Source organism: Phyllobates terribilis, unplaced genomic scaffold, assembly GCF_046119375.1.
Source record: "Phyllobates terribilis strain yellow unplaced genomic scaffold, ASM4611937v1 Scaffold_3__8_contigs__length_932513732, whole genome shotgun sequence".
Lineage (NCBI taxonomy): Eukaryota > Metazoa > Chordata > Amphibia > Anura > Dendrobatidae > Phyllobates > Phyllobates terribilis.
In genome coordinates this window covers 375,983,045-375,995,111 of record NW_027362763.1, presented here as the reverse complement: position 1 = coordinate 375,995,111, position 12,067 = coordinate 375,983,045, and the positions used below count along the sequence as shown (strand labels likewise).

Below are 12,067 nucleotides of genomic sequence, written 5' to 3'. Positions count from 1 at the left end.
CGGTTTCCTCCCACACTCCAAAGACTTACTGATAGGGAATCTAGATTGTGAGCCCCGGTGGGGACAGCGGCGATAAGGTATGTAAAGCGCTGCGGAATATGTTAGCGCTATATAAAAAAAGATTATTATTATTATTATTATTATTATTATCGTGATTCAGCCTGGTGAGCGCAGTCATTTATTTTGGGCAATTAAATGGCAGTCATGGAATTTTCAGTAAACCTGGACAACCCCTTTAATCAGCTCACGTGACTCAGTCTATAACTAGTTCGGCACACGGGACATGAAATGCCTTCAACTTCATAATTTCAATGTAGCTTCACAGTTAGAAGTTATAAAACACAAGGTGAACGAGCATCAGAGGAAAGACCAAGTTTTAAGTTTAACAAACGTTATTCATTAAGCCAATTCTTTTCCACTTGAACTTTGTAGCAGCCTCAGAAACGTCATCTAATAAAAAAACATAGGATTCAAGGGGAACCCTGCAAACGCTGAAGGGTAGAGCTGGAAACCACCCTCGCACAATGACTTGTTTGCTGTGGGTGGATACCACATATGACACAACCTGGGCAGGCTGTCCGGATGGTTTACAAACATGATCAGCTTGCTAGGCAGGTATAATCACACAATCAAACTGGTCAATGCACAAAAAAACACCCCAAAGAGTCCATCAACACAAAGGGAGTTTCAGCTGATGTGAAAATAGTCCTACAGAATGGTAAATCCACCGCACATGCTTAAAGGGGTTTGACAAATACCCAGTAGATGTGGGTCCCAGAGGTGGGAACTACCTCTATCTTGAGAATGGGGTCCCCATCTCCTTAGTGGTGCATGCTTGGCGGTCTCCATTCATTTGTATAGCAGCTTTAAATACTACAGAGTAAGAGGGTCCAGTCTGCAAACGCTCTCTAAATAAGTGAATCACTGCCGATGCAAATTCTTTTCTACAGCGTTGGACACAAAGCATACAGTGAAGGTAGAGTTACATTACATACCAGAGACGTGTCCATTCTTGAGTTAAGAATTAGGTTTCATGAACAGCTCTGGTGAAAATGTGCAAGACGCCGAGAATTAGCAATGCGGAGCAGCAACGTTAGACGTCTATGGAGTACACAACCTGATCAGTTCATGAATATCAATCTTATAAGCCTTTAATGCGAGGGTACCCAATTGGTTACATTAACACATCGGCATTAAAGGGGCTGTACACTACCCGGACAACCCCTTCTAAATTAGTATAGCCCGCCATGGAAAATATAAAACAGCCTGTACTCATCTGTGGTGCCGGATCCCCCCAGGGTTCGCATGACATTATATAATGTGAGCACTGCAGCCAATCAGCGGCCGCTAACTTGCCGCTTCAGTCTCACTTCCTTTGGACAAAACAAAACATCCAGAGAAAGTCAGAACTGTTGATGCTCTCTGGCCTCCTCCAGATGTCAGTTTCATGAGAAGGAAGTGAAAGTGAAGTGGTCGCTGATTGGTGGAAGGGCTCAACGTGACGAAACAATGTCACACAAGTACCCAGAGACCCACTACTGGAGGGCAGTACAGGCTAGATTTATTTTACATGGTGGAGTATACTAATTGAAAAGGAGTCTGAGTAACGGACAACCCCTTTAAATATGAAGAAGTGCATATCCACTATCTGTCTTGAACTTGCGGTGGATGTGCTGCTGTATACAGCAGATCCATATGCTGTAACCACCGCCCCACCACATTACTGCACGACCTCCTCTACCCCCACCTACTGTATCCTCACCCATCCATTGTAGACTGTGAGCCCTCGGGGGCAGGGTCCTCTCCTCCTGTACCAGTCGCTGACTCGTTTTGTTAAGATTATTGTAAGTGGTTTTGCCATGTATATCCCTATCACATGTAAAGCTCCATGGAATAAATGGCGCTATAATAATAAATAATAATTGTCATTCAATGGGGCTAATCTTAAAAAATCTTAATTGCTGTTTTAAGATTTATTGAGCAAATCAATAGTACAGGTGAAAATATCTTACTTTGTAATAGCTCTCATAACAGAAATTTGCTTCTTTTCTCTCCTGGATTGACATTTCACTCAATTCACAGGTAAAACCTGTAAAATATGAGAAAAGAGATGACAGTTGGTGCTTTTAAAATTTTATGTAAAAGTCAGGAGGAGGTAGACCAATAAATCCTGCTTCAAGTTCCACTGAAACAGTAGTCCATAGAACAATATGAACACCAACTGTCATATCTCAGTAATGGGAAAGTTGCCTTCACCGAATAGCTTTTACCTGTGAATTGAGAATGAAAGCTTAGTCATTGCAGAGAAAAAAGCAGATCTCTCTAATAAATTAAATATTTTTTATTTGATTCATGAAAGAAAAATTAAGACGAAGGTTACTCTCTAAGCTTTTCCACGTGGAAATAAACACCATGATGCTTCCTTCTGTGGCGACAACAAAAACACAGAATCCTCATTCACAATTATGGGATGTGAATTGTACTCTGATTTCAGCACAAACTCACCAAAATCTGTGACAAATCCAAAATGTACTGTATACCAAATGTCAGCCAAATCCACTGATTTGCCAAGGTCGGCCTATGGTCTAATGTCCGCGTTTAGACGGCCGTTCTCCATGAGATAAGGAGCCACCAGAGATGTCTGGTAGTGGCTCTCTCAGAGAACACAAGAGCGCTCCATAGAGGGAGAGATGGCCAAGAATACCACCAGCTGAAGGGTGGTTAGTCTACCAGGGGTGTGGAGTCAGAGTCAGGATCCATTTTGGTGGAGTCTGTAAAAAATGGACTGACTCCAACTCCTAAAATATATAATAAATTGGGTACAGTAGTTCAATGCAGTTTGTGGGGAATATTTTTTCATAAGAATTTGGGAAAGTTATGAAATGTCTGTCCTATTCCTGATCTAAGGGTCTAGACTTTTAGCTGAGATTAATCTGTGCTACAGTAAATTTATCACTTCAACATGAGCCGTGTATGAGGGAGTCGGAGTCATGGAAATTGAGGATTCGGAGGTTTGGCTTACCGACTCCACAGCCCTGTCTACTACTATCTAAAGTGTGCGGAGGACTTAATACCTTGAGGTTTGGGTTCTGGGGGCTGGCACACATATGGGCATGGCTGTAAATAATAAGGATTGATAAGAGACAGCTGATAACCTCAGACAGTCAGTATCACACTCCTGGGTGTGGAGGGCTGGCTACTTGAAGCCCATCATCAGGTAGACCACACTTTGCGCCTGCACTCGATCTAAATATCTCAACCATCGCTTAGAACAAGTAACATTGAGGAGTTGAATATTCTTGCAAATACCTGATTAATGTACTGCGCTACTGACGTTGATAGCGATAGAACCTGTAAATAATGCAGCTTAGTTGCCTGTACACTGGCAGAAAAGTAAAGACATTGTCACTCAGCGTGACAATGACATTGTGAAGACCACTAAGTGGATGGGAACCACGGTTATCTTGCGGCTTTCCAAACCCCCTTGTACCAGGGTACAATCCTGGCAACAAGCGTTTGTGCCGTGGCACCAGTCTGTGACCGAGGCACTAAAATACACAGCTGAACCAGAGCAAATAATGAACAGACTGCGGAAAACTACAGGACGAGGAGCAGACAGAAGCAAGTCACGTCAGGCAGGGACACATCTGACACCAAATACTGTACTGTAATTACTAAACACACAGAAATGACAATACAGGAGCAGAAAGTCACCTGTGCGCGCTCCCCTCCCCCACACTCACACACAACGTCTGACATGGAGAGATTATCCACATACCACCGCACACCGTAACATACCACCTCATCATGTCAGGTACCCCACAACCTTCATGTCATTAACCCAGTCTGTTCATAGAAGTCTCCGTCATCTGAACAGACCACCTAAACTTAAAGGGGGTCATTCATTTTTAAAGAGGACTGGAACCAAAGCGGGAAATGCCTTAAACTTTCCACTGCTAAAGCCCCTTCCGGTCCAGCACCTCCTCTAGACCGCTCCCCACCATCTTTGCCCCACCAGGGTAGCAGCAGTGAGGTCCTCTCTACAACAAATGCCTGCAGCCAATCACTGGGTTCAGTGGCCCCATGCCATTTCATTGGCTTCACCATTATGGTCACGAGTTATAGATAGACTGTCACCACTACATCCCTATAAACAAAAACGGGTGGAGAAGAGACACTAGAGCAGCAGAGGCTTCATCAGGTCACACACTTATGGCCGCCCACTTTAAGATGGCTACATGCTGAACCCACGTGGCCAGCGGCTTTTGCTTACAATCTTTTGCCCACAACACACGACCAAGCGTGCATGTGTTCTCAATGGGGAGACTGGAAAAAGCTGCTGTTGGGCCCCTCTGGAAGCTACTTCCCTTTAACAAAAGGATGGGGCATGTTTAAATCCAGCATGTTCCAACTCTTCTTTCCCCTGACATCTAGACACCCCTCATACATGTTTATGGCTGGCCAGTCCAGACAATTTGGGCCAACATTTATCTAAAGTATCTGGACACGTTCAACCCATAACAACATCAGTGTATAGATGTTACACCGTCACCAGTAGACCCCAGTGATAAATACTGGGGTCCATCAGTGTTCCATTAAGCTTTCCGTTGCCATCAGGGTAAATAAAAGAAAGCCAAAATTTTAGGAACTTATTTCGAGAGAATTCTGAAGGATCACGGTTGGGTGCACTAAGCCAATGACAAGTGAGCAGGACTCAGTCGTGGCAGATTGGCTGAGAGCACAAGTCTGAAAAATAGCAGCACACAATGCCCCTCACAGATGTCCTTTTCAGCCAGATGCCAGTTTACACAAACTTTGGTTCTGAATGGAAGCCCATAGCCCTCAGTGGCCAAAGATAAAATGTAACTGCCCTTTTAGAAAATGTTGGCATCAGAGACTTGTCAGGAGTTTGGGCCAATGATTACAGACTCCTACAACAAAGGAGCAGAAGCCAAATGTGGCTCCTCAGCCAAGATGATGGTCTAGGACGGCCTATCGAGAAGAAGAAAGAAGCACTTGGCTGAGAGCTCCTGCGCCTTCGTTTTTGAGGTTAGAGGGCATCTCATCAACCTGACCTCCACCGATCAGCCTCCGACATGTCTAGACAAGAGTTTTCTAAAAGTGCAGATCCGTTTATAGTCGCCATCTCATCTACACAGGTCACATGCCTCTTCACAGCACACACCTGGGGGTCCTCAATGTGAGGAGAATGCCACCCAATTATATGTAGTGAGGTCTCTCTGGGGACCACCATGGCTGGCGCTCACACAACGCCTTCTGGCAGGACACCAAGCCCAGGACCACCAAGGCTGGCGCTCACACAATGCCTTCTGGCAGGACACCAAGCCCAGGACCACCAAGGCTGGCGCTCACACAATGCCTTCTGGCAGGACACCAAGCCCGGGACCTCCATGCCCTACAGAAGCTCAGACTTCTAGAAGAACCGTGCACACAGTGCCATCCCCACAACATGGCAGCAGAAGGTGCCACAACATGGCAGCAGAAGGTGCCACAGCCACCAGTCAGGACTTTCCCAACTTCCCCAGCAGCAGCAGCAGCTCTCACCCTGGGCAGCTCCCTCAGCTGGTTGGCATCCAGCAGCAGCTCCTCCAGGCTCCGGCTGTACCTGTAGATCTCCTCGGGCACCGCCAGCAGGGAGCAGTGCCTCTTGTCCATAGCCTCCACATGACGGTTACACCGCCACAGGGGGATGCAATGAAACATCCCCGAGGAGAGTCCAAACCAGCGGCCCAGCGTGTCTATTGTGCCCGTGGGCTCCGCCTGGCACCGGCTCACTGCCAATCACTGTGTATGTCCCGGTGCAGCGTCACATCCAGGTGCAGCAAGTTTCCAAACTCCCGAGAGTCGCGTTCCCTGTGATCCGGCCACGACCCGTCCTCCGGTGCAGACAATGCCCCTGTGCCCGCGGGTCACCCGGAAGTAACCTGAGCGGATAGCGCGTCCCGGCTCGCGTCCCGGCTCACGCCCCGTGAGGACATGTACACATGGACCGGTGTGTGAGGCCGCTCCCCCTGTTATCACCTCAGCGCCGCTCCTCCCGCCTCCGGCCGCTGTGACGTCTCCGTGTCCCGCCCTTCCCGGCTCTGGTGTCAGCGCTCCGGGCTCGTCCTGCAGGAGGCGGGGACGTCTGGCGAGGCCACCCCGGCATTACCCTGCTGACACCGGCCGGGAGAAGGGCGGCAGCTGTGCGCAGAGTTGTCACAGGGCGGTGCGTGCGGGCCAGGCTGCCGGGAAAGTGCTGCGCAGAGGGCGAGAGCCGGTCCGTAATGTCAGCTCCGTCCGTAATGTCAGCTCCGTCCATAGTGTCAGCCGGTCCGTAATGTCAGCTCCGTCCGTAGTGTCAGCTCCGTCCGTAGTGTCAGCTCCGTCCGTAGTGTCAGCTCCGTCCATAGTGTCAGCTCCGTCCATAGTGTCAGCTCCGTCCATAGTGTCAGCCGGTCCGTAATGTCAGCTCCGTCCATAGTGTCAGCCGGTCCATAATGTCAGCTCCGTCCATAGTGTCAGCCGGTCCGTAATGTCAGCTCCGTCCATAGTGTCAGCTCCGTCCATAGTGTCAGCTCCGTCCATAGTGTCAGCTCCGTCCATAGTGTCAGCCGGTCCGTAATGTCAGCTCCGTCCATAGTGTCAGCTCCGTCCGTAATGTCAGCTCCGTCCATAGTGTCAGCTCCGTCCATAGTGTCAGCTCCGTCCATAGTGTCAGCTCCGTCCATAGTGTCAGCCAGTCCGTAATGTCAGCTCCGTCCATAGTGTCAGCCGGTCCGTAATGTCAGCTCCGTCCATAGTGTCAGCTCCGTCCATAGTGTCAGCTCCGTCCATAGTGTCAGCCGGTCCGTAATGTCAGCTCCGTCCATAGTGTCAGCTCCGTCCATAGTGTCAGCCGGTCCGTAATGTCAGCTCCGTCCATAGTGTCAGCTCCGTCCGTAGTATCAGCTTCGTCCATAGTGTCAGCTCCGTCCATAGTGTCAGCCGGTCCGTAATGGCAACTCCGTCCGTAGTGTCAGCCAGTCCGTAATGTCAGCTCCGTCCGTAATGTCAGCTCCGTCCGTAATGGCAACTCCGTCCGTAGTGTCAGCCAGGCCGTAATGTTAGCTCCGTCCATAGTGTCAGCCGGTCCGTAATGTCAGCTCCGTCCATAGTGTCAGCTCCGTCCATAGTGTCAGCTCCGTCCATAGTGTCAGCCGGTCCGTAATGTCAGCTCCGTCCATAGTGTCAGCCGGTCCATAATGTCAGCTCCGTCCGTAATGGCAGCTCCGTTCATAATGTCAGCCGGTCCCTAGTGTCAGCCGGTCTGTAGTGCCAGCTCCATCCCTAATGTCGGCCGGTCCTTAATGTCAGCTCCGTCCGTAGTGTCAGCCGGTCTGTAGTGTCAGCTCCGTCTGTAGTGTCAGCTCCGTCCATAGTGTCAGCCGGTCCGTAATGTCAGCTCCGTCCATAGTGTCAGCCGGTCCGTAATGTCAGCTCCGTCCATAGTGTCAGCTCCGTCCATAGTGTCAGCCGGTCCGTAATGTCAGCTCCGTCCATAGTGTCAGCCGGTCCGTAATGTCAGCTCCGTCCATAGTGTCAGCTCCGTCCATAGTGTCAGCTCCGTCCGTAGTGTCAGCTCCGTCCGTAGTGTCAGCTCCGTCCATAGTGTCAGCTCCGTCCATAGTGTCAGCCGGTCCGTAATGTCAGCTCCGTCCATAGTGTCAGCCGGTCCGTAATGTCAGCTCCGTCCATAGTGTCAGCTCCGTCCATAGTGTCAGCCGGTCCGTAATGTCAGCTCCGTCCATAGTGTCAGCCGGTCCGTAGTGTCAGCTCCGTCCATAGTGTCAGCTCCGTCCATAGTGTCAGCCGGTCCATAATGTCAGCTCCGTCCATAATGTCAGCTCCGTCCATAGTGTCAGCTCCGTCCATAGTGTCAGCTCCGTCCATAGTGTCAGCCGGTCCGTAATGTCAGCTCCGTCCGTAGTATCAGCTTCGTCCATAGTGTCAGCTCCGTCCATAGTGTCAGCCGGTCCGTAATGTCAGCTCCGTCCATAGTGTCAGCTCCGTCCATAGTGTCAGCCGGTCCGTAATGTCAGCTCCGTCCATAGTGTCAGCTCCGTCCATAGTGTCAGCCGGTCCGTAATGTCAGCTCCGTCCATAGTGTCAGCTCCGTCCATAGTGTCAGCCGGTCCGTAATGTCAGCTCCGTCCATAGTGTCAGCTCCGTCCATAGTGTCAGCCGGTCCGTAATGTCAGCTCCGTCCATAGTGTCAGCTCCGTCCATAGTGTCAGCTCAGGCCATAGTGTCAGCCGGTCCGTAATGTCAGCTCCGTCCATAGTGTCAGCCGGTCCGTAATGTCAGCTCCGTCCATAGTGTCAGCTCCGTCCATAGTGTCAGCCGGTCCGTAATGTCAGCTCCGTCCATAGTGTCAGCTCCGTCCATAGTGTCAGCCGGTCCGTAATGTCAGCTCCGTCCATAGTGTCAGCTCCGTCCGTAGTATCAGCTTCGTCCATAGTGTCAGCTCCGTCCATAGTGTCAGCCGGTCCGTAATGTCAACTCCGTCCGTAGTGTCAGCCAGTCCGTAATGTCAGCTCCGTCCGTAATGGCAACTCCGTCCGTAGTGTCAGCCAGGCCGTAATGTTAGCTCCGTCCATAGTGTCAGCTCCGTCCATAGTGTCAGCCGGTCCGTAATGTCAGCTCCGTCCATAGTGTCAGCCGGTCCGTAATGTCAGTTCCGTCCATAGTGTCAGCTCCGTCCATAGTGTCAGCCGGTCCGTAATGTCAGCTCCGTCCATAGTGTCAGCCGGTCCATAATGTCAGCTCCGTCCGTAATGGCAGCTCCGTTCATAATGTCAGCCGGTCCGTAGTGTCAGCCGGTCTGTAGTGCCAGCTCCATCCCTAATGTCGGCCGGTCCTTAATGTCAGCTCCGTCCGTAGTGTCAGCCGGTCTGTAGTGTCAGCTCCGTCTGTAGTGTCAGCTCCGTCTGTAGTGTCAGCTCCGTCTGTATTGTCAGCTCCGTCCGTAATGTCAGCTCCGTCCGTAATGTCAGCTCCGTCCGTAATGTCAGCTCCGTCCGTAATGTCAGCTCCGTCTGTAATGTCAGCCGGTCCATAATGTCAGCTTCGTCCATAGTGTTAGCCGGTCCGTAGTGTCAGCCGGTCGGTATTGGCACCTCTGTTGGTATTGTCATTCGGTCCTTAGTGTCAGCCGGTCCATAATGTCAGTTCCATCCGTAATGTCAGTCAGTCCTTATTGTCAGCTCCGTCTGTAATGTCAGTGTTAGGAATAGTGGTTCTGTACTCCCACCTGGTAATGGATTGGGTTCGGTGCTACACTACTCCAGTCACACGCTCCGCCATTGTCCTGACCCTGGAGGCTGAGATACCATGCACGCAGGGAAACTGTCCCAATCTCGTGGAGCGTTGCGTTCTGGAGTAGCAGGATGTGTGAAGACACGGGACCCTGTGTCTCTCACGGGTTTCTCTGTCCAGGGAACATGGGATGCTGTGTTCCCTGGTTGCCAGGCAATGCAGGACGTTTCTAGAACTAGGCAGTGGTGGGATTGTGTCTATTCTGCTGTGCAAGCTAGCAGGGAGTGGATGATTGGGAGGTATTCAACACCTGATCACTTCCTTCAGCATCAGGCAGACTGTATAACCCTGCTCCCCACTCAGGCCTTTGCTGTTTAGTGCAGTTCCTATGTTATTGTCACGCAAGGTGTGGTAAAGTGCAACACAAAGGGAAGAGGGAAAGGGAGCCCAGACTCTAGGGAAAGGGGGGAGTGGAGACCTCCTAGGCCTGTGCTGGCGAACCTATGGCACGCGTGCCAGAGGGGACACGCAGAACCCTCCCGGTGGGCACGCGCGCCATCGCCGTAGCACTTGCACTACTGGATCTTGCCCGGCGGGTGTGAACTCTGAGCCCGCCGAGTGCCCACACCAGCACCGCTACTTCAGCTAGATGTGCGTTCTCGGACGCACATCTAGCTGGTGTATTGCAGCGCACGAACTTGCCAGGCCCGTGCGCCGCAATACACACTGCTAGCCAATCAGAGGCCAGAAGCTAGCAGCTGATGTCAGCGTACAAGCGACTGAGCGCATGGCAGTGACGTCATGCGCCCCGTCGCTAGGACGCTGGAGTCAGCTGCCAGCTACAGGAGAGGACGCTGCGCGGGAGAAGGATGTTTTTTTGTTTTTTTTAATATGCGACTAACAGCGGCGCTAGCAGGCTGGGGGGAGTATATATACATGGACTGGGGGGAGGGAGCTTATATGCATGGACTGGGGGGAGCATACATACATGGACTGGGGGGAGCATATATTAATGGACTAAGGGGGGAGCATATATGCATGGACTAAGGGGGAGCATATATGCATGGACTAAGGGGGGAGCATATATGCATGGACTAAGGGGGGAGCATATATGCATGGACTAAGGGGGGAGCATATATGCATGGACTAAGGGGGGAGCATATATGCATGGACTAAGGGGGGAGCATATATGCATGGACTAAGGAGGGAGCATATATACATGGACTGGGGGGGAGCATATATGCATGGACTAAGGGGGGAGCATATATACATGGACTGGGGGGGAGCATATAAACATGGACTAAGGGGGGAGCATATATACATGGACTGGGGGGGAGCATACAGTGCTGGCCACACACAAAAGAGAATGAAGCAAAAATCAAATCATTGATCATTTCACACAAAACTCCAAAAAAGGGCCGGACAAAAGTATTGGCACCCTCAGACTAATACTTGGTTGCACAACCTTTAGCCAAAATAACTGCGAACAACCGCTTCCGGTAACCATCAATGAGTTTCTTACAATGCTCTGCTGGAATTGTAGACCATTCTTCTTTGGCAAACTGCTCCAGGTCTCTGATATTTGAAGGGTGTCTTCTCCAAACTGCCATTTTGAGATCTCTCCACAGGTGTTCTATGGGATTTAGGTCTGGACTCATTGCTGGCCACCTTAGAAGTCTCCAGTGCTTTCTCTCAAACCATTTTATAGTGCTTTGGGAAGTGTGTTTTTGGGTCATTGTCCTGCTGGAAGACTCATGACCTCTGAGGGAGACCCAGCTTTCTCACACTGGGCCCTACATTATGCTGCAAAATTTGTTGGTAGTCTTCAGACTTCATAATGCCATGCACACGGTCAAGCAGTCCAGTGCCAGAGGCAGCAAAGCAACTCCAAAACAAAAGGGAACCTCTGCCATGTTTGACTGTAGGGACCGTGTTCTTTTCTTTGAATGCCTCTTTTTTTTTTCCTGTACACTCTATGTTGATGCTTTTTCCCAAAAAGCTCTACCTTTGTCTCATCTGACCAGAGAACATTCTTCCAAAACATTTTAGGCTTTCTCAGGTAAGTTTTGACAAACTCCAGTCTGGCTTTTTTATGTCTCGGGGTAAGAAGTGGGGTTTTCCTGGGTATCCCACCATACAGTCCCTTTTCATTCAGACGTCGACGGATAGTATGGGTTGACACTGTTGTACCCTTGGACTGCAGGGCAACTTGAACTTGTTTGGATGTTAGTCGAGGTTCTTTATCCATCATCCGCACAATCTTGCATTGAAATCTCTCGTCAATTTTTCTTTTCCGTCCACATCTAGGGAGGTTAGCCACAGTGCCATGGGCTTTAAACTTCTTAGTGACACAGCGCACGGAAGACACAGGAACATTCAGGTCTTTGGAGATGAACTTGTAGCCTTGAGATTGCTCATGCTTCCTCACAATTTGGTTTCTCAAGTCCTCAGACAGTTCTTTGGCCTTCTTTCTTTTCTCCATGCTCAATGTGGTACACACAAGGACACAGGACAGAGGTTGAGTCAACTTTAATCCATGTTAACTGGCTGCAAGTGTGATTTAGTTATTGCCAACACCTGTTAGGTGCCACAGGTAAGTTACAGGTGCTGTTAATTACACAAATTAGAGAAGCATCACATGATTTTTCAAAGGGTGCCAATACTTTTGTCCACCCCCTTTTTTAGGTTCGGTGTGGAATTATATCCAATTTGGCTTTAGGACAATTCTTTTTGTGTTTTTTTCATTGAAGACAAATTAAATGAAGAGAAT

General features: G+C 49.9%; 1 protein-coding gene across 1 annotated transcript in view; it reads right to left on the bottom strand.

Annotated features, from left to right (window-relative positions):
* LRRC1 (leucine rich repeat containing 1) overlaps window positions 1-5,972 on the bottom strand; it is a 196,218-nt gene extending 190,246 nt beyond the window's left edge. The window contains exon 1 of the mRNA XM_073675417.1: window positions 5,566-5,972. Coding sequence (XP_073531518.1) covers window positions 5,566-5,724 — 159 coding nt within the window. The 5' untranslated portion in view covers window positions 5,725-5,972. The remainder of the gene's footprint in view (window positions 1-5,565) is intronic.
* Window positions 5,973-12,067: the final 6,095 nt, after the last annotated feature.